Source organism: Alnus glutinosa, chromosome 4 (genome assembly GCF_958979055.1).
Source record: "Alnus glutinosa chromosome 4, dhAlnGlut1.1, whole genome shotgun sequence".
NCBI lineage: Eukaryota > Viridiplantae > Streptophyta > Magnoliopsida > Fagales > Betulaceae > Alnus > Alnus glutinosa.
Window position 1 is genome coordinate 17,976,122 of NC_084889.1, and position 23,008 is coordinate 17,999,129.

The 23,008-nt window shown below is 38.1% G+C and overlaps 1 protein-coding gene and 2 long non-coding RNA genes across 3 annotated transcripts; 1 reads left to right on the top strand and 2 right to left on the bottom strand.

Moving 5' to 3' along the window:
• Positions 1-3,162: 3,162 nt before the first annotated feature.
• LOC133867378 (uncharacterized) lies at positions 3,163-5,992 on the bottom strand. Its single transcript, XR_009900044.1, has 2 exons — positions 4,724-5,992; positions 3,163-3,986 (listed from the first exon to the last, which is right to left on the bottom strand). It is a non-coding gene; the product is annotated as an uncharacterized LOC133867378 (long non-coding RNA).
• A 3,999-nt stretch (positions 5,993-9,991) lies between these two features.
• Positions 9,992-12,821, bottom strand: LOC133867279 (uncharacterized). Its single transcript, XR_009900022.1, has 2 exons — positions 11,553-12,821; positions 9,992-10,815 (listed from the first exon to the last, which is right to left on the bottom strand). It is a non-coding gene; the product is annotated as an uncharacterized LOC133867279 (long non-coding RNA).
• A 7,320-nt stretch (positions 12,822-20,141) lies between these two features.
• Positions 20,142-21,583, top strand: LOC133866188 (uncharacterized). The gene is made up of 2 exons (XM_062302730.1): positions 20,142-20,759; positions 21,344-21,583. The coding sequence occupies exons 1-2, from the start codon at positions 20,142-20,144 to the stop codon at positions 21,581-21,583; spliced, it is 858 nt and encodes a 285-aa protein (XP_062158714.1).
• Positions 21,584-23,008: the final 1,425 nt, after the last annotated feature.

Below are 23,008 nucleotides of genomic sequence, written 5' to 3' on the forward strand. Positions count from 1 at the left end.
ATGAGGTGACAAAGATAATATCAGAGAATAATTATCCAACTACAAATTTATTTCTTCGCTAGCTTTGGAGAATAAAAGATGTGTTCGGCAAGAAATGTAGGGATGAAAATGATTATAAGAACAATGGGATAAAAAATGAATTTGAAGTTTGAGAAGTATTGGGGGGAATGCAACCTGCTCATGGCTATTGGCGCTATTTTGGATCCAAGGTTCAAGATAAAACTTGTACAATTTTGTTTCCCTAAAATTTATCAAAAGCCTGAAGCCACTACAAATATTGAAAGGGTTCGTAGGGTTTTAAATGAGTTGTATGGTGAGTATGTTGATGACCATAACTTATCTGCTGGCCCACAAAGTGGGTAGGAAAATGTTTGTGTATCTTCTTCAACTTCAAGTGATAGTTCAGCTAGTATTGTTCAGAGGAGCACTACAAGTAGAATGGCTATGTCAATCTTTTGTAAGAAGTGTTGATACCTTTCAACCGGTGAAATCTGATTTGAAAGTATTTTTAGAAGAAGATGTTTATATTTGTGATGAGGGTGCTGATTTGAAATTTGATGCTTTGGAATAGTGGAAATCCAATCAACTTAAGTACCGTATTTTATCTAAGATGGCACGGGGCATGCTTGTAATTCCTATCATTACGGTGGCTTCGAAATCAACATTTAGTGCTGGTGCTAGGGTCATTAATCCGTTCATGCATCTTTAGCTACTGAAACTGTGGAAATGTTGTTGTGTGGCTCTGATTGGGTTCGAGCTTTACATGGACTTAAAAAATCATCTAATGTGAGTGTTATAATTTGCAGAGGTATATGTTGTTTTTGCTTTTCCCTTTAATAAAAAGTAACTAATGCTCTTTGTTTTTTTGTAGAAGGATGGACCATCTTTGGTGGAGATTGAGTTGCCTTAGTTACTTAGCAAGTTGGGAGCAATGCTAGATTGTGGAGTATTTTTTTGCTATAGTTAATGAGATCAAATTCTAATTTATGATTGATTTCTTTTTTCAATTCTACTTGAGTGAAACTAACTTATCTACTGCTTTGTTTTTAACAAGTTATTTTATGCAGATACTTGGTATGGTTGAAGACTTGAAGTGTTGTATTTGGTGTTCAGTTTGTGTTGGTATTTGGTATGCTCATGGTAAGTTGAGTGTGAAGTATTTCATAGTCATGCATACACTGATTATGTAAGTTTGCATGCTTAAGTTTTTATGTTTAAGACTTGCGGAGTTTATATTTATGATTCTTACTAATTTTTGCATTTTCTTTTGTAATAAACAGCTGAAGAAGTTAACCAGCTTGTTTTATGTTTCTTTTTTGTTGGCATTCTTGAGATGGGGTCTCTCCATCTATGGGGATTTGTTGTATAGGCTACCATCTATTTAAACTTATTCTTGTTAATTTTGTAAGTTTGACAGTTGGACTTATTTTTTTGAATGCTTGTGTAGTAGTTCATGTTATTTTGTATATGTTATATTGTTAGCTTGAAGTTTGGCAAGTTGGCAAGTTATCTTTTTATTATTTTTTGTTGGAATTCTTGAGATGGAACTATCCATCCATATGGATTTGTTGTATAGCCTGCCATGTATTTAAACTTAGTTTTGTTAATTTTGTAAGCTATGCAGCTGGACTTATTTTTTTGAATGCTTGTATATTGTAGTTCATGTTATTTTGTATATGCTATATTATTAGCTTGGCTTGGCAACTTCTCTTTTGTATATCTTTTGTTGGAATTCTTGAGAATGAGTTATTAGTTGGAATTTTTTGTTGGCTTTGTAAAGAATGAGTTGTAAGTTGTAAGTTGTAACTTTATGAATGTTGAGATTAGCCTAGGTGCTTGGACTGCTTCAATTTGCTTAGTATTTTTCAAATTGTATTACGTTTATTTATAGTTGTACTTTTAAAAGTTGTATTTTCAAATATATCAATTTTAAAGTTAGTCTGTAAAAAATGTTTAAGGATCAATGAAATTTGCTATCAGGTTTGAATGATCAAACTCAGATCAAAAGAGTTATGGAATTTGATATCAGAATGAATTTAGTTTGTGTTTACGATTATTTAGCCTTGTTTATTTGCTTGTAAAAGAATAAGAAGGTGCCAAAAAAAGAAAACGAGCTCAAGCTCGAGCTCGTTTATTTGATAAATACTTACCCAGTTCGATCTAAGTTCGAACCACTTAAAAAGGAAATGAGCCGAGCTCAAACATAAGTTTTGAAAATTTCACCAAGCTCGAGCCGAGCTCGAACTCACTAAAAATTTGTCGAGCCGAGTTCGAACATGCAAAGCTCCGCTCGGCTCGGTTCATATACATCCCTAATCTGTAACATACTATTTTTCATACATAACACATTCTTTCTTTTTTTCTTCTTCTTCCCCCCCCCCCCCCCCCCCCCCCTTTTTGGTTGTTGTTGTTGTTGTTGTAAGTACATGTCAGCAAAGCAAACAACAAGAAAAACGCTCAAGAAAAGGTGGATCTTTTTCACTATAAAAGGGGACAGTAGAGGGATGAGGAAATCTAGTGGGAATGAAGTTAGAGTGAACTCTAGCTACAGCCCACTATGCCACATGATGACATGATGGACACAAAAGTTTGCACTTCTGTAAACTTTCCTTATCTTCCAAGAAGAAGAAAAAGGGGCTATGGTTGCAATGGAATTAGATATGATATCTGCAATCTTTTAGTCTTGCACAATAGTTGGATGCTGCAGAGCCATGATGACAGCATGGGAATCACCTTCCAACATTAAGTCTTTGAGATGAAGAGAAATAGCTAAAGACACAGCAAGAGTTGTATCCAAGGCCTCCCCATAAGTGGGATCAGAAGAGGGACTGACCTAGGAGAGCACCTTAATGATCTTGCCACTGGAGTCATGGCAAACTGCTGCTTGGCCAATGAAGGTTCGAACTGTGGTATCAAAATTCACCTTAAAAGAGGTTTCAAATGAGGGAACTCAAAGCTCCATAAGGGGGAGAGGCAAGACCTTTTCAAGTAGATTGAGGCTCCAGAGAAACTGTTTTAACAGATCTAGAAAGTGTCAGAGCATCAGGAGAAACACCATCATGAACAACCCTGTAACGACCCACTTTTTACAAAAAAGCGTAAGTAATTATATCTGGATAATTACGTATCGTTAACCATTCAGAGTTGATAAAATCTAGCAGCGGAAAAATACGAATATCTTTTTTTTTAAACATCACCGATAGGGACAACTCCCTTACGATATATTCAGAGCTTTAACTGACATCTTCTAGAAAATACATTAAAAATCTTTACACTATTTACAAAGAAACATGTGTCACATATGACACTAAAGCCTGCATGGAACTTATTAATTACAAGTAAATGTCTAGACATATTACAAGCAAATAGTACAAACATCTATGAGTACAAAGTACTAAAATCCTAACTACACAGCTATAAATCTCTTAAGCTAGCAGTTAATCCATTCCATAATCTTCAGTACCTGCGCAAACATCTATGAGAAGGTGGTTACCGCCACAATCCCATAGTTCCATGAGTGAGCTAACTGTCTTTCAACAACATCATGATTTATGCGTTATTTTAAGGAACAGATATGACATAATGATGTGGTGATAGTTTTTCATGCAAAGTTTAACAGTTTATATAGTGATTACACTCCTCTCTTGTAAGGGCACGTCCCCCCGTTTAATCGTGTTTCTCGAGGCCGTCCCCTCTACATTACATTTTAATTAACTTGTTTTCGCACTATCGGAGACCTCCCTCCTCTAGTACTTTGAAAGCCGTCCCAATCAATATGATTATTATTGTTTCCGGTTCAACTCTATCATGAACCTTTGGGAGACGTCGCGCCCAATATTAATAGGTTGATTATTAACAGTATGCAATAATCAGTCACACGCATCCAATTAAAATAAAACATAAACACAACATTACTGAAATCCAGTGCTACCCTCAGTAAGTATAAAAATACTTACAGCCCTTTTTGTGCTGTCTCAATTCATCATCTGCATCAAACACATATACATGTGCATACAAGGTCAATATCATTACTTTCTAGAAACTCATGCCTCAACATGAATTCTATTTTTATACATAGACACATACATAGAAGCGATCATCTATTAATTGGAAAATCACTTACATTTATGAACACTCAACATGGTTAAAACTTAATATTTACTTAATCAATTAGCAAATCAATACTTTGGAATAACATCTAATCTAGGTCTCAAGTAATCACTCGAGTACAATCTAAAATTCTTAATATCATTCTCTATAGCATAGAGAAATCAACCAACAAGAAACCTATGTATTTTTCTAACAAAACCTAATCACTTTTAGGGAACATCAATCCAATTACCAAACCAATTAACAAAACATATTAACAATTATTTCAACCAATATATTTGAGAAATCATAATAATACAGCATGCTCAATTTCCATAATACTCAATTTCTAAAACAATGCATTACATGATTAAACTCATGAAATCGTTCTTTAATTCTAGAGTTTTATAATTAATCAAGCCCTTAGTTTAAACAACATCACTCATTAATTATCAATAATCAAACATAATCAATACTTTAGAGTATATATATATTTTTCAAAATATAATATACATAAATAAGTTATAATAAGAATATTCAATTCTATAATTATTAAAGTTATATTCTAATATACTAGTTACTTGATTTTATGAAAATATATACTTTTAGGCTAATTAAAAACTTAGAAACTCACATTAAGGATTTTCACTCGAAAATCCAGCGAAACGGTGAGTTTGGTCGCCGAGAAAAATAGCCGAAAAAGTCACCGGAAAGTCGCCGGAAAGTCGCCGGAAAAGTGGCCGGAGACACTGCCGGAAAAGTCGCCGGAGGCGGGTCGGGGTTCCGGGTTCGGGTCAAGCTCAGTGGGTATGGGTTACTGCTGGGTTTAATGGCTTCGGTCTGGGCTTTGGGCTTGTGGGTTGCTGGTTTGGAACTAGTTTGTGGGGCTTATGGGTTTTGGGCTGCTGGGTCTGGGTTGATGGGCTTGCGGGTCTGGGCTGAAATCAATTTGTGGATTGCTGTTGGGTTGGGCTTGCAGGTCAGATTAGATTGGGTTGGATAAATCTGTAGGTTCTTCTGGCCTACTGGAAACATGGCCCAAATCAGGTCTTCTTGGTGTCCACTGGCGTCTCGCATTTGGGGAATTGGCTAGAATCCGGTTCTGGGTTTGGTCACGCTTCGGTTGTTCGGAAGGAATGAGATGCTTGGAAATCCGGGTTGCTGGGTTCGCCGGTCACGGCCAGAACCCGTCGGAGTTGCCCCTGGGTCGACGCCGGGTCGGCTGGGTCACGCACGGGTTCGTCGAGTCTCGGTGGTTCCGAGTTCGTGGGGTCTCGGGCCTTGATGGGTTTGTTTTTACTGAATTTGTTTATGGTTCTCTGATTGTCTTGGTGGGTTTCGGTCTAAGAGAAGAAGAAGAAGGAACAGGAAAGGAGAATAAAAGAAAGGAAGAAATAAGCTAAGGAAAGGAAGAGGAAACCGGTTCTGATGGTCTCTCTCTCTGTCAGCCTTAAAAAGAGAAGTAAGAAGGATTAAAGAAAGAAGGAATAAGGAGAGAAGGAATAAAGAATTAAAAGTAGAAAGAAGGTGATGAGAGAGAGAAACATAAAATAATGAAAACAAAGCATTCCATATTCGTATCTCTCCCACTAGGTTAGTGTTCTAGCATGATAGATGGACAGCAGAAAAAGGAATGATATAAAAATAAAATAAACAAAACAAGCTTGTCAAGTTATCATTTTGATGCCTTTCGGCCAAATCGGCCACTGCACAAATATATGCATTATTATGCTTGAAGTGCCGACTGTCTGTCGAGGGAATAAAAAAAGAATAAAAAGAAAGGAAAAAGAAGACGTCGAGTGGATTGAGTTGGTGAAGGTACTTCAGCGATTAGTATAAATAGGAATGGAAGGTTTTAATAAACCAAGTGGGAAAGCAAAATAATGTGCGACTGCTTAAACGATTTAAAAATAGGTTTAAATGGAATAAAACGGCTAATCAATTTTAACAGACTGTGTTATAAAAACTGGGTCTTTATCAATTTAATAATTCACTAGAGTGTATTTTAAATTCGTTTTGAGTTTATAAATATATTTTATTATGAATAATAATGCTTTTATTATTATTACAATAAATAATAAATTGTCAAAATCATATTTGCGTAATTATGAAAATAGGATAATTAATCTAATGATTAATTATCTGTCTATTTTATTAACTCAGAAATAATCAGTTTTATTAAAACACAGCTTTTCAAATCAATTGAAAATATTTATAAAACAACTAAAATAATTATTTTTATTCTTTAACGTATTTTAAAATATGTTTTAAAATCCGGGGCGTTACATCCTTCCCTCCTTAAAAGAATTTCGTCCTCGAAATTCGTAAACTATGATTCGCATGGAAATATTTAGATTCCTAAATTTTTAAGTCTAGTGATGCAGATTTTATAAGAAGCATCTAATTATAAACAAGCAAAACAAACACTCAACCCTGTATGACAAATTAAGCTGAAGTGTAAGTTGTAGAAAAGGAAAAATTTATTTCTCATTATCGGAAAATTTCTTGTACAACAAATTTCTTTTGTGATGATGTTTTCTGATAATCTTGGTGGAAGGCTTGCCAAATAGAAACATGGAAACCAGGAAGGAGAGGAAGGCGAGGCAAGCAATCCGGAAAGGATATGAGTGCGGTACTCATATCGTGGTGTGCTTTCCCTTCTGTCGCAGATTATCAACACTGGATGAGGAATAGATGTGAGGGGAGTCCAGGTTGACAAGGCGGAAGAGAAGGTCTTGCATGATCAAGGATAATCTTGCTTCGTTGTTTGTGAATCTGGTTGTGATGCTGCATTTTTCTTGATTTAGGTTTGAGGTGGTGATACTACATCTTCTTTCGTAGGAGGCGATGATGAGTTCAGACTAGAAGGAAAATTTGGCTCTCAAAGTGTGAAGGGTTGAGAGCTCAAGGGTGTACTTTGCATGAGGGAAGACGAGTGTATTTATAGAGGAGATTTGAGAGGCAACGGTGCAAGTGGTGCCGACAGCGTATCGTGATACGCTCTCTCCTTTTCTCAGAATGCTCATCCAGCTCTGCACGGTGCGAAAAGTGCGGCGAGAAATCCGGAAAAGCTATTAGGTGAATTCGAAATTCGAGAAGGTGAAAAGGGTGAAAGCCGAAAAAGAAGAGAACTCGTGATTCGAGGGCTGTCTACTAGTGGTAGAGGCGGCTGCGCCCAGAATGACGTTGATTAGACTGCGTCTCGTCCACTGATTAAGTTCTCATTCCTTCCCTTCAGATCTTTCGAATAACAGCTTCATTTCTATCTTCTCTCCTTCAGATCCTTTGAGGAATATCTTCGTTTCCTGAGTTTTCTACACATGGCTTCTTCATCCTCTCAAAATAATTTTGATCTAAATACTGCACCTGTAGTACCAGAGATTTGGCGTCCATTGTTCCTATCTCAGAGAGGTCCCCTTCTGACTAATGACTCTGCGATGCTAAGTGATGCAGTAGCTGCATCCGTAGCTCAAGGCATCATGACTCCTCGAGATGAAAAGTTGTTAGCAGATAGGACCGATGCCCAAGCCATCAATGACTCCCTGGCATTCAGTATTCAGGGCGCCTCTTCTGTTTCCAATATGGCTCGCCGTCTGCAAGCTCGAGGGAACGAAATTCAAGCGTTGAAAGCTCAAAATTTGACTTTGCAGCGAATGTATATGGACTTTAGGCGAAGGAATCGGATTCTACAGCAAGAAAATAGAAAGCTGAAGAAGGTGGTAGATTCCTATGCGAATGATTTGGGAAAGAGGTATGCTGATTTGGAGCAGAACACCAATCGTCTCCAAGGACAACACCAGGATCTCTTGCGTGCAGTCCAAACTCTTAGGGTTTTCCGCCCTGAGGTTTAGCCAGGTATTCTATTTGATCTAGCAAATTTTATTTACAAAAATAAATAACTAATTGCAGTATTATGAAATACCTGCAGGTATAAGCATACCAGTATTCTCCGGGAATGGTGCAGAAAAGGTCCGATTTGCAAGTCTATGGTTTTCTTTGAATCCAAAGTGGTTCATCTTGTAAGACAATAATTATTCTCTATATACTGTCCTTATCATCTAATATGGCTGTAATCCTTTGAACTATGATCTTCTTTCTTATTCTTGCATAATTACTATCATCCTCAAATTGCAATAGTTTAAAACCCTAATATTACTCCAATTTAGTTATGCAGTCAATCAATACTCAGATGTGCTAATTATAAACTTATCTGCCAAGCAAGGATATCTAAGAATCACAAAATCAAAATTTTATTTAACTTAAGCTCTAGAAAGACCTCAAATATATATAAACTTCTCCAAAGTTCGTCAGATGCATAGGGAAAATAATCTCTCCAAAAATCATCAAATCTTTTGATCAAATCAGTTATATCAATTCACTTAAGCTTTAGAAAACCTCAACAATTTATCAATCCATAAATTTCTAACTTCTCCAGAGTTTATCAAATGCATAAAAAGACAATATCTCCAAGTGTCATCAAATTATTTAATCAATTCCCTTCCCTATAGATCATCGAATATATATATTCCGATAAATTAGCAATCTATAATTTATGCACCTATCTCCAAAAGATATCATATACAAGATGACAGATATTTGTTAATCATAACATATCTAAATGACATACTTATATATCCTCAAAATTCACATGATCCATCAATCTACTAATTATATACCTATCTTCAAAAGGTACCATAGATGCTCGTAATACAACAAGCCATGAATCATTAATCCTTAAGATTTATCTTTTCCTTACTCTCTACGGTTAATCAGGTGTACCTCAAAATCTCAATATATGTTCTTTTGATTCCAAGGTTAACCTTATCATGATCATAGGACAACTATCAATTCTAAGTACTTCAATAAAGTGTTATATCAATCTATCAACTTAATATTCATAAATCTGTAAAGATATCAAGTATCAAGATTATGCAAGTTATATCTCCAAAGAGCATTTCAAGATTATGTCTCACAATAATACTAAGTATTATTCAGCCTAATTATAAGATCAATTATACTTCCATACCTCAAATCTCATGTATATTATAGACACTCTGCTGTCTAACGCCATAACTAAGAATCTTATCATCATGATGCTGAGATCATGATCAGGGTAAAATCCTTCTGTACATAAAACATCCAAATTGTTAACCTCAAATAAGGCATATCTATTCGACTCTACACTAGACAAATAATAATTCAAACATTTATCGATAGCTTTAAAGTATTCATACTTAGTGTTATAAAGCTACTGATAACTTAGAGATCATATACAAAAACTAAGTAAATAAATTTAAAGGTATGATCGATTTATCGAAGGTAGTGTGGTGTACTATTTTATCAAGGATAGGTAGCATATACAAACATACATCGTCCAATATCTATAGAGGAATAAGTCATCATGCTACACAAGTCCTAACTGTACGCAGTGGTTAATAATGTTATTCCTACGCATATTCATAGTACATTCTTTATTTGGCATGCAATTTTTAATAGAACATATCAATATGTTTCCTAAGTTGCATAGCAATGAAAACATATAGTCATAGGAACCATATAATGCATACATTCACACAAGCATAAAAATCCTAACCATTAATGATAGTTACTATTCTCTTACGTTGCTTAACTTCATACCAAAAGCTTTTAAGGAGTTTATAAAAAGTTCAATTTTCCTATAGCTCTTGTGTTAATCCTAGACTCCTAAGGTCAAGTCTGATAGCCTTAGATACCATACTGTAACTTACCTAAGTTATAGTATGACTCTGAATGTTCACTAGGCCACAGAGCAAACCGCTCTGATACCATACTGTAACGACCCGCTTTTTACAAAAAAGCGTAAGTAATTATATCTGGATAATTACGTATCGTTAACCATTCAGAGTTGATAAAATCTAGCAGCGGAAAAATACGAATATCTTTTTTTTTAAACATCACCGATAGGGACAACTCCCTTACGATATATTCAGAGCTTTAACTGACATCTTCTAGAAAATACATTAAAAATCTTTACACTATTTACAAAGAAACATGTGTCACATATGACACTAAAGCCTGCATGGAACTTATTAATTACAAGTAAATGTCTAGACATATTACAAGCAAATAGTACAAACATCTATGAGTACAAAGTACTAAAATCCTAACTACACAGCTATAAATCTCTTAAGCTAGCAGTTAATCCATTCCATAATCTTCAGTACCTGCGCAAACATCTATGAGAAGGTGGTTACCGCCACAATCCCATAGTTCCATGAGTGAGCTAACTGTCTTTCAACAACATCATGATTTATGCGTTATTTTAAGGAACAGATATGACATAATGATGTGGTGATAGTTTTTCATGCAAAGTTTAACAGTTTATATAGTGATTACACTCCTCTCTTGTAAGGGCACGTCCCCCCGTTTAATCGTGTTTCTCGAGGCCGTCCCCTCTACATTACATTTTAATTAACTTGTTTTCGCACTATCGGAGACCTCCCTCCTCTAGTACTTTGAAAGCCGTCCCAATCAATATGATTATTATTGTTTCCGGTTCAACTCTATCATGAACCTTTGGGAGACGTCGCGCCCAATATTAATAGGTTGATTATTAACAGTATGCAATAATCAGTCACACGCATCCAATTAAAATAAAACATAAACACAACATTACTGAAATCCAGTGCTACCCTCAGTAAGTATAAAAATACTTACAGCCCTTTTTGTGCTGTCTCAATTCATCATCTGCATCAAACACATATACATGTGCATACAAGGTCAATATCATTACTTTCTAGAAACTCATGCCTCAACATGAATTCTATTTTTATACATAGACACATACATAGAAGCGATCATCTATTAATTGGAAAATCACTTACATTTATGAACACTCAACATGGTTAAAACTTAATATTTACTTAATCAATTAGCAAATCAATACTTTGGAATAACATCTAATCTAGGTCTCAAGTAATCACTCGAGTACAATCTAAAATTCTTAATATCATTCTCTATAGCATAGAGAAATCAACCAACAAGAAACCTATGTATTTTTCTAACAAAACCTAATCACTTTTAGGGAACATCAATCCAATTACCAAACCAATTAACAAAACATATTAACAATTATTTCAACCAATATATTTGAGAAATCATAATAATACAGCATGCTCAATTTCCATAATACTCAATTTCTAAAACAATGCATTACATGATTAAACTCATGAAATCGTTCTTTAATTCTAGAGTTTTATAATTAATCAAGCCCTTAGTTTAAACAACATCACTCATTAATTATCAATAATCAAACATAATCAATACTTTAGAGTATATATATATTTTTCAAAATATAATATACATAAATAAGTTATAATAAGAATATTCAATTCTATAATTATTAAAGTTATATTCTAATATACTAGTTACTTGATTTTATGAAAATATATACTTTTAGGCTAATTAAAAACTTAGAAACTCACATTAAGGATTTTCACTCGAAAATCCAGCGAAACGGTGAGTTTGGTCGCCGAGAAAAATAGCCGAAAAAGTCACCGGAAAGTCGCCGGAAAGTCGCCGGAAAAGTGGCCGGAGACACTGCCGGAAAAGTCGCCGGAGGCGGGTCGGGGTTCCGGGTTCGGGTCAAGCTCAGTGGGTATGGGTTACTGCTGGGTTTAATGGCTTCGGTCTGGGCTTTGGGCTTGTGGGTTGCTGGTTTAGAACTAGTTTGTGGGGCTTATGGGTTTTGGGCTGCTGGGTCTGGGTTGATGGGCTTGCGGGTCTGGGCTGAAATCAATTTGTGGATTGCTGTTGGGTTGGGCTTGCAGGTCAGATTAGATTGGGTTGGATAAATCTGTAGGTTCTTCTGGCCTACTGGAAACATGGCCCAAATCAGGTCTTCTTGGTGTCCACTGGCGTCTCGCATTTGGGGAATTGGCTAGAATCCGGTTCTGGGTTTGGTCACGCTTCGGTTGTTCGGAAGGAATGAGATGCTTGGAAATCCGGGTTGCTGGGTTCGCCGGTCACGGCCAGAACCCGTCGGAGTTGCCCCTGGGTCGACGCCGGGTCGGCTGGGTCACGCACGGGTTCGTCGAGTCTCGGTGGTTCCGAGTTCGTGGGGTCTCGGGCCTTGATGGGTTTGTTTTTACTGAATTTGTTTATGGTTCTCTGATTGTCTTGGTGGGTTTCGGTCTAAGAGAAGAAGAAGAAGGAACAGGAAAGGAGAATAAAAGAAAGGAAGAAATAAGCTAAGGAAAGGAAGAGGAAACCGGTTCTGATGGTCTCTCTCTCTGTCAGCCTTAAAAAGAGAAGTAAGAAGGATTAAAGAAAGAAGGAATAAGGAGAGAAGGAATAAAGAATTAAAAGTAGAAAGAAGGTGATGAGAGAGAGAAACATAAAATAATGAAAACAAAGCATTCCATATTCGTATCTCTCCCACTAGGTTAGTGTTCTAGCATGATAGATGGACAGCAGAAAAAGGAATGATATAAAAATAAAATAAACAAAACAAGCTTGTCAAGTTATCATTTTGATGCCTTTCGGCCAAATCGGCCACTGCACAAATATATGCATTATTATGCTTGAAGTGCCGACTGTCTGTCGAGGGAATAAAAAAAGAATAAAAAGAAAGGAAAAAGAAGACGTCGAGTGGATTGAGTTGGTGAAGGTACTTCAGCGATTAGTATAAATAGGAATGGAAGGTTTTAATAAACCAAGTGGGAAAGCAAAATAATGTGCGACTGCTTAAACGATTTAAAAATAGGTTTAAATGGAATAAAACGGCTAATCAATTTTAACAGACTGTGTTATAAAAACTGGGTCTTTATCAATTTAATAATTCACTAGAGTGTATTTTAAATTCGTTTTGAGTTTATAAATATATTTTATTATGAATAATAATGCTTTTATTATTATTACAATAAATAATAAATTGTCAAAATCATATTTGCGTAATTATGAAAATAGGATAATTAATCTAATGATTAATTATCTGTCTATTTTATTAACTCAGAAATAATCAGTTTTATTAAAACACAGCTTTTCAAATCAATTGAAAATATTTATAAAACAACTAAAATAATTATTTTTATTCTTTAACGTATTTTAAAATATGTTTTAAAATCCGGGGCGTTACAAACCCTGTTTCTATGAAACCATAGAAGATCACCCAATACGAAAGCAAAAATTTGAAAGAGATGGACATCTTCTTTAGGGATCTCAAAAATAGTAGTGGGGTTGATAATACACTTAATCCAGTCTACCAAACTCATATTAGACCAAGCTAAAGAATTTAAAGGCCAAAATGACTCCGTCAAAATGATTCTGGCAAAGTTGTAACGAAAGAAAAGATGGTTAAGGGAATCAATTTCAAATTTGCAAAGGGGACAAACCAGGTCCGAAGTAGGGATGGAAAACACATCACTAATACGAGACTTTGTAGGGACAATATTCTAGGTGAATTTACACACACACAAAAAAAAAAAAAAAATTGAAGTCTATCGCTCAAGTTAAGCTTCCACGCTTCCAGGAAACAGAAGGCTTAGTGGGATGAGAAAGGAAGGGAGAACTTTTCCTAATCAATTTGTAGGCCGAGAGGGAAGAAAACAACCCGTTATAAGAGGGAGTCCACAAAAAGGGGTTACTAATGGAGATAGAAATTTTGATCTTAACAATTTCAGGCACAGCAGGAGAGTCAAAGAGAAAGGAAAGGATAGGGAGATTCCAAGAGGAAGAAGAACACAAAGATTAAATCCTTAACTAGAAGATGGAGAGAAGAAATATTGCATTATTGATGGGGTTGACTTTGAAAGAAGGAAAAGTGGGTCGATCAAATCTAGTGTTTTTCCTATTCACATTATTTTCTTAACATGTCATCAAAATAAATCTTCAATCAAACTCATGCTCAATCAACTTTATTTTTTTAATTGGTGCTTGATTGTTCAATTTTCCAATTAGGAGAGTTGATTCTCTACCTAGTTGAGTTAAAAATGTCTCGAGAATACGTAGTAGAATACTAGGTAGATCCTTTAAGCCTTATTGTTTTTCCTATTTATTTTCCTTATCTCTATTTTCCTTATTAATTTAATCTTTTTATTGCTCCACTTCTTAGTGGAAAAACCAAAATCAAATCATTTAATTTTTTACACGATAATAAATTTTTTCCTTGAGTGTCTAACATTTCCTGTGGATCGATCAAATCTAGTGTTTTTCCTATTCACTTTCTTTTATTAAACATTTATGACGTATTTTAAGTGATTGATATTTTAATTTTTAATTTTTTTTTTAAATGTCTAACGTATGAACTCACTTAAAATACATCATGTATATGAATTGTAGTTACTTAAAGACAGTCCCTCCCAACTCTTAAGAAAGAAAGAAAGAAAAAATAAAATAACATTCACTGCACGTACTTTATTTTCTAGAAAGCTGTTAAAAATAAGAAAAAAAAATTTATCTAATTTATACATTATGGTTAAGTTTAAACCGGTTTTTTTTTTTTTTTTTAAAGCATAGCTCACTTTTTATTTTCACATTTAAACCCATATTTGTTAATCAATTTTAAAATATCTTAAAAGGGGGTCTTTGTTTCATTAAAACATGTACTATATCTAAACTTTCTTCTACTATAAAGAAGGAAATTTTTTTTTTTTTAAAAAAAAAAAAAAAAAAAAAAAGAAGAAGAAGAAAAGAAAAGAAAAGAAGAAGATTTTGGGATGATTATGGTGTGTTCTTGTTTTTTCTCATATTGACTACTAAGTGCATATTTTGAATGGGACCGTTACGTGCTTACGTAACTTGGGATGGAAACACAACGAGAATGATAGATTTTAATAGGATAATTTTAAGAATATTACGTCTTTTTATTTTAGGATAGTTTGAAGAACCCTAAACCTCCCATTTACAAACTTAAACGCTTGACAATAAACTTCTCTGAGTATTAATTAACTTGATTGTATCTTTAAATAAATATTTACAATGCATAGTAAAAATAAAAGATTAGTTGGAATAAACTACTTCTAATGATAACCTATTATCTATAATATTCAAATCCTAAATCTAATAAAAATAAAAGACTAACTAGAATAAATCACTTTTCATGTGATAGTGTATTATCTCTGAATTTTACAAATCTAATCATAAAATCCTTTCTAGTATACCTATAATAAACTTTTGGGTTAAATATGTTTTTGGTACTTGAGTTTTAAAAACCTTATTTTTTGGTACTCGTATTATAGATGGTACCTGAGTTTTGGAAAAAAATGGACTTGGTATCTCCGTCTATTTTTCTATCCAAATTTTAACGGCTTGCCACATGAACACCACTTAACAGTCCTAATATTGTGACATCTGTCCTTGTTCGCCACGTAATTTCCACATACCCTTTTCTTTTTTCTTAAAAAAAAACACACACACACACACACACACAAGTGGACGCCGGCGTCCATGGCCGGCGTTCTCAGAGGACATCGGGCAAGATGTGGCCGGCGTCGTTCTTAGAGGACGCCGGTCTCACCTTGGCCAGCGTCCTCTGATAGGTACCAAAAAGAGGGATTTTGAAACCAAAAGAGAGAAAAGGAAAAAAGAGAAAAAAGAAAATGACATTTTCATCGATGAAATTCCTGGGAAGATGTCACGAGTGCCCTTGACCTTGGGCTAACAGGCTAAGTATGGTAGAGATGGAGTTGGAGAACTGAAGTGTTCGGGAGCTTAGTGGAGATTGGGTGAGTTACGTGGCAATTTCTCTGTGGCTGCTTTTATTGGTGGAATATAGCTGGAGCCTCTTCCTTAGGGAGAAACGGTGTTGTTTTGGGGTGGGAAGCCTTTAGTCGTTTTATGCTAAGTAGCTAGTCGTTTTAACTTTTCTGTTAGCCTTGTCGTTTTATGCTAAGTAGCTAGTCGTTTTAATGTTTCTGTTAGCCTTGTCGTTTTAATGTCTCTCTAAGCGTTTTGTACGGAACCGAACTAGAGCAGTATATAAGCTCAGCCGGTGGGTTTTATTAGGCAGCTTTGGCATTATCAAGTTGTTTTCCTTTCTCTTTGGAGGCCTGAGCATCCTCGAATTTGCTCTTATCTGTGTTTTTTGTTCCTATTCACTAGGGAATTACATTTTCAGATTAAACATCCCTCTCTTCTTCCATTATTTGTTCCTATTTTCTTCTCTTAATTCCATTCAACCCAGAAAACCCCTTACAAATTGGTATCAGCAGCCACCGATCCCCGGCCTATGAGAACTAGATCCATGGCTTTGGCGGATGACAATGCAATGGTGACTCGATCTCAGTTGCGGGACGAATTACTGGGAGTAATGCAGACGTTGCAAACTCAAATGGTTCGGCCAGAGGAAGTAAAGGAGATGCAAGTGGAGAATCAAGCAGCGCTCAAGCGCATGGAAGCTGAGACTCAAGCATCATTCAAGCGCTTGGAGGACCTCATCCAGAAACAATCTGACTCCGGTATGAGTTTCAAATCACCCATCCATACTTTTGAGCTTCAACAGAGTTTTGGTAAGGGGGGAGAATTTTTTGTCAAGGAGAAACTAGTTCTGGGGATGGCTTTTTAAAACCGAAGATAGTCCGTTTGGACTTCCCTCATTTTGATGGAGAGGATGCCGAGACTTGGTGTTGTAGATTTGAGCAATTCTTTGAGTATTGCAATACTCCTATTGACCATAGATTGTCTATCACTTCTTTTCACATGGACGGCCGAGCTATGGTATGGTTTAGAGAGTTGCGTGCTAGCACTCCTACTCTCTCACTTGGCCAGAATTTGTCCGCTCCTTGCAGATACGCTTTGGAAAAGGGTCCTATGACAACCCCATGGAGACATTGTCCAAGTTGAAGCAAGACGGTCCGCTGGAAGAGTACAAAAACCAATTTGACACGCTGGCTCTTAAGGTTCAGCACCTGCCGGAATTCCACAAATTGAGTTGTTTCTTGGGTGGATTAAAAGACGAGATCAAGCTGCCGGTGAGGATGTTTAATCCCAAAACCCTTGTTGATGCCTGCTTCTTAGCCTGAATGCAGGAGGAGTGCATTCTAACAACCAGACGGTACCCCCGTTCTATGGCTTATTCTAGTCAATTCCAACATCCGAATCAGGGCCTCAATTTGCTGCTGCCAGTTGGATTCACTAAGGACACTCCATTCCAGGGCAATACCTGGAATAATTTCCAAGGCCAAACTCGGCCAAATGTCACCGCCCCACCTGGGGGTGGATTGGTTGGTAAGGAAGGGCCTAAAGCAAACCAAGGCGTGATTCCGATCCAAAGAATTTCTCAGGCCCAAATGGAAGAGAGGCGACAAAAAGGCCTTTGCTATACATGCGACTCCAAGTGGACAAAGGGACATGTGTGCGCTGTTCCAAAGTTGTTTGTAATTGACGTGTTGCAGGATGGCGATATTGAGAAGGACAAAGGGTCAGGCCCTGCTGAAGACGACCCGGGGGATTTTTTTTTTGGAAGAATTCCCAGAAATTTCTTTAAATGCCATAATCGGCACTCCTAGTCCAAAGACTATGCGAATTGTGGGCTATTTGTGGTTCCAACTAGTGGTCATTCTCATTGATTCCGGCAGCACACATAATTTTGTGGATACAAAATTAGCTACTACTCTGGGTATACGGCATATCCTGTAGGATGGAATTCGGGTGCAAGTGGCAAATGGTGAAGAGGTTCCCAGCCCTGGCAAATGTAAAGATATTGAGGTTAAAATGCAAGGGTTTTCTTTTCGGACTTAGTTATTTATTCTACCGTTGGCTGGCTATGATGCAGTCCTTGGAATTCATTGGCTCCGCATCCTCGGGCCTATCCTCTGGGACTTTTCTGAGCTACGGATGGATTTTCATTATGAGGGAACTCGTTGTATTTTACACGGGCTTAAACAGGGACCCCAAGTCAGTTTTGAGGGGGTGGATTCTTTGAAACTACCTAAGCAGGAACGGAAAGGAGTGCTATTGCAGCTTCTAGGCAGTTCTGCCCACTCCTTGCACTTGCAAGGGCAGCAACCGCCGGAATTGATTGGCCAGCAGGAGGTCTCTCCACTAATAACTGCCATTTTGCAAAAGTTTGAAGGGTCTTTCAGGAGCCTCAAGGATTGCCTCCACGGCGCTCTCATGACCACTCCATCACCTTCCAGGAAGGGGCTCAGCCAATTTCAATGCGCCCATATCGCTACCCCTTTTACCGAAAGGCGGAAATCGAAAAAATCATGCAAGACTTGCTGCGTTCAAGGGTTATCCGGCACAGCCTCAGCCCTTTCTCTTCCCCAGTTTTACTCGTAAGGAAAGCCGATGGCACATGGAGGATGTGCATGGATTATCGGGCTCTAAATAAGGTAACTATTAAAGCCAAGTTTCCTATACCTGTGGTTGATGAACTCTTAGATGAGTTGTGGGGCGCAAATTTTTTTTCTAAGTTAGACTTAAGGTCCGGCTACCACCAAATCCGTATGGTTGATGAAGACATCCCAAAACGACCTTTCGTACTCATGAGGGCCATTACGAGTTTTTGGTCATGCCTTTTGGGCTCACCAATGCTCCGTCCACTTTCCAAAGCCTTATGAACCACATTTTCCAACCTTACTTACGAAAATTCATCTTAGTCTTTTTCGATGACATCTTAGTATATAGTAAGGACCTCGAAACACATGCAGCTCACTTATCCTTGACACTTGACACTCTTCGGCATAATTCTCTATTTGCTAAGATGTCTAAGTGTAAGTTTGCTTGCTTAGAAGTGGAATACTTGGGCCATATCATCTCAGACAAGAGGGTTAGTGCTGACCCAGGCAAAATTTAAGCCATGGTGGACTGGCCCTTTCCAAAAACCTTGAAGGCTTTGAGAGGTTTCCTCAGACTGATAGGTTACTATCGGAAATTCATCAAAAGCTATGTGTCCATTGCTGCACCCTTAACCAACATGCTTAAAAAGAACTCATTTGGTTGGACAACAGCTACTCAAGAAGCTTTTGAAGCCCTTAAGCTGGCTGTAAGTAGGGCGCCAGTGCTAGTATTGCCTAATTTTTCCCAGCCCTTTATTATTGAGTGTGACGCCAGTGGGGGCGGGATTGGTGCAGTTCTTATGCAAGAAGGTAGGCATATTGCCTTCCTCAGTCAAGCTTTAAAGGGCAAGGCAGTTCACATGTCGACTTACAAGAAGGAACTCTTCGCACTCGTGACAGCCATTTATAAATGGCGGCCCTATCTACTTGGACAGTCCTTTGTGGTTAGAACCGACTAGCAAAGCCTCAAATTCTTATTGGAACAGAAGGTTGGCACCCCATTCCAGCAACGGTGGCTTACTAAACTCCTTGGCTATGACTTTGTTGTGGAGTATAAAAAAGGAGTGGAGAATAGGGTCACTGATGCCCTCTCCAGAAGAGATTCTACTGCTGAGGAATTGTCTTTCTCCTTGCTGTCTATGCCTACTCTTAGCTGGGACACAAGAGGGACATGGGTATGACATGTAGCATAGTGATCCTATGGCCGGTCACTCGGGGTATGAGAAAACTGTTCAAAGAGCCAAGTGGGATTTCTATTGGCCAGGGATGGGGCAGATATCAAACGGTTTATTCGGGAGTGTGACACGTGCCAACAAAACAAGTATGAAAACATTTGCCCTACGGGCTTGCTCCAGCCACTCCCCATTCCTACCAGGATTTAGACCGATATTAGCATGGATTTTATAGAGGGTTTGCCCTTGTCACAGGGCCACTCTGTGATTTTTGTGATCGTGGACAGGTTATCAAAGTATGCTCACTTTGTGTCTCTCTCTCACCCATACTCTGCTGCTAAAATTGCACAGCTATTCATTTCCAATGTGTTTAAGCTGCACGGTATGCCTAACTCTATCGTTTCCGATCGCGACCCGACCTTCACTAGTGCTTTCTGGCAGGAATTATTCAAGAAAGCTAAGCACAAGCTACCATCCCTAGACAGATGGATAGACCGAAATCGTCAACAAGGGTTTGGAGAACTACCTCCGGTGCTTCGCTCAAGACCGTCCTAAGCACTGGACAAATTGGCTACCCTGGGCCGAGTTCTGCTATAACACTTCTTGGCATTCTTCCACCAAGATGACACCTTTCGAAGTTGTCTATGGTGTGCCTCCGCCTAGACTACTCAGTTACATCCTAGGGACTACTAGGGTTCAAGCAGTAGAGGAAGTGCTTCGCAATAGGGAGCAAATCCTCAAATTGCTTCACCACAATTTAAAGCATGCACAGCAGAGAATGAAGAAATATGCGGATATTCAACGAACTGAACGAACATTTGAATTGGGTCAGGCAGTTTACCTCCGGTTGCAGCCTTATCGACATACATTGGTGACCCATCGCCGCGCCTTAAAGCTTGCACCCCGTTTTTATGGCCCTTTCACCACCATCCGGAAGGTGGGTGAGGTAGCTTACGAGTTGGATCTGCCCCTGGAGTCCCAAATCCACCCGGTATTCCACGTTTCTCAGTTGAAGCCAAAGTTGGGATCTTCCTCTTCTGTTGTCCCTAAGCTCCCTCCCGTGGACTCTCATGGTGTCTTCCAGCCTGAACCGGTGGAGGTACTGGACCGCCATTCTCGACCGCATAATAACCGGACTTTCATTGAACTGTTGGTTCGTTGGGAGGGCCAAACTGCCGACGACGCCACTTGGGAGGAATTCCACAGCTTGGAAAATGCCTACCCCCACCTTGCAGGCAAGGTGTTTTGAAAGGGGGGGTGGTGTCACGAGCGCCCCTGACCTTGGGCTAACCGGCTAAGTATTGTAGAGATGGAGTTGGAGAACTGAAGTGTTCGGGAGCTTAGTGGAGATTGGATGAGTTACGTGGCAGTTTCTCTGTGGCTGCTTTTATCGGTGGAATACAGTTGGAGTCTCTTCCTTAGGGAGAAACGGTGTCGTTTAGGGGTGGGAAGCCTTTAGTCGTTTTATGCTAAGTAGCTAGTCGTTTTAATGTTTCTGTTAGCCTTGTTGTTTTAATGTCTCTTTAAGCGTTTTGTACGGAACCGAACTAGAGTAGTATATAAACTCAGCCGGTGGGTTTTATTAGGTAGCTTTGGAATTATCAAGTTGTTTTCCTTTCTCTTTGGAGGCCTGAGCATCCTTGAATTTGCTCTTATCTGTGTTTTCTGTTCCTATTCACTAGTGAATTACATTTTCAGATTAAACATCCCTCTCTTATTCCATTATTTGTTCCTATTTTCTTCTCTTAATTCCATTCAACCTGGAAAACCCCTTACAGAAAACCAATCATTTCTTTTGCTATATCTTCTTCTGACTCTTTGAAGTCAGCTCTACTTCTCCTACAAACACAAAGCCCATACAAATCCCGCTACTTGTCGTCGTCTTCTATTTCTAATCAAGTGGTGGAAGCAGAGGATGACGTCGCAATAGCGAGCTCGGGAATCAGTCTGCCGCTCTCCGAAATCCTCAAAGAACTGAACAAGAAAGTCCCTGATTCCCTATTCAAAGTCCACCAGGAAGATGGCTTCTCCATGACATATATTCCCTGGTACAAGTATCACTAGTCCACCACTTTTCTTTTCCTTCTTTTTCCTCTTCTTCACCTTTTCGATTTCGGTTTTTTGTTTTTGGTACCTATCAGAGTATGCCGGCCAAGGTGAGGCCGGCGTCCTTTGAGAACAACACCGGCCGCATCTTGGCCGGCCTCCTCAGAGGACACCGGCCATGGACCCTGAGAACGCCGGCGTCCTCTTTTTCTTTTCTTTTCTTTTCTTTTTTCTTTTTTTTTTCAAAATTTTTTTAAGCCTTTTTTTAAAAAAAGAAAAAAGAAAAAAAAAATGTGTGGCAGTGACGTGGTGAACAGAGACAGGTGTCGCGATATTAGGGGTGTTAAGTGGCGCTGATGTGGCAATCCGTTAAATTTTGACCTGAAAAATAGACGGAGGTACCAAGTCCGTCTTTCCCCAAAACTCAGGTACCATCTAAGATACGAATTGAAATTGAGGTACCAAAAAATAAAGTTTTCAAAACTCAGGTACTAAAAATGTATTTAACCCTAAATTTTTTTGATTATGCGTTTAAACATATACTTACTATTGGGAATAATCTCATTTAGACCAGCCCATTTGAAAAATCATGGGCCTCCAGGCCAGTATTGACTCACAGAGAATTGTGAGCCCCAAGCCAAGACAATAAGACTCCCGGGTGGACCTAACCTAAAGAGATAGACACCTAAATGAGTCAACTCCAGCAAAGGCTATTTTCGGGGACGATATGACAGTCGGCTCATCCAGATTGTGTCCTAGGACCAAGATTCAACTTCTCACAAGTGTGTCTCGAGAACTCAGGTATTGGTCTTATCATAGAAGATGTCAAGGATGTTCATTCCTTGATCCATAGAAGGAAGGATATAGCAGGTTCTCAACCCTTGAAATTTCGAAACTAAGTCTCATCCAATGAAATCCGAATTAAGACCGTACTTGAAGCTGAATTGGAGTAGAAGTCAGAATCCAAGTCCAATTAGGACTCGTTGAAGAATTTGGTCAATAGTCTTACACCCAGTTGGATTAGGGTAGGACTGCCGATCCAAGTCAAACTATTAGCACTCCCAAGATGACGTCACAATAGTGAGCTCGGGAATCAGTCGGCCGCTCTCCGAAATCCTCAAAGAACTGAACAAGAAAGTCCCTGATTCCCTATTCAAAGTCCACCAGGAAGATGGCTTCTCCATGAAATATATTCCCTAGTACCAGTATCACTAGTCCACCACTTTTCTTTTCCTTCTTTTTCCTCTTCTTCGCCTTTTCGATTTCGGTTTTTTGTTTTTGGTACCTATCAGAGTATGCCGGCCAAGGTGAGGCCAGCGTCCTTTGAGAACAACACCTGCCGCATCTTGGCCGACCTCCTCAAAGGACACCGGCCATGGACCCTGAGAACGCCGGCGTCCTCTTTTTCTTTTCTTTTCTTTTTTCTTTTTTTTTAAGCCTTTT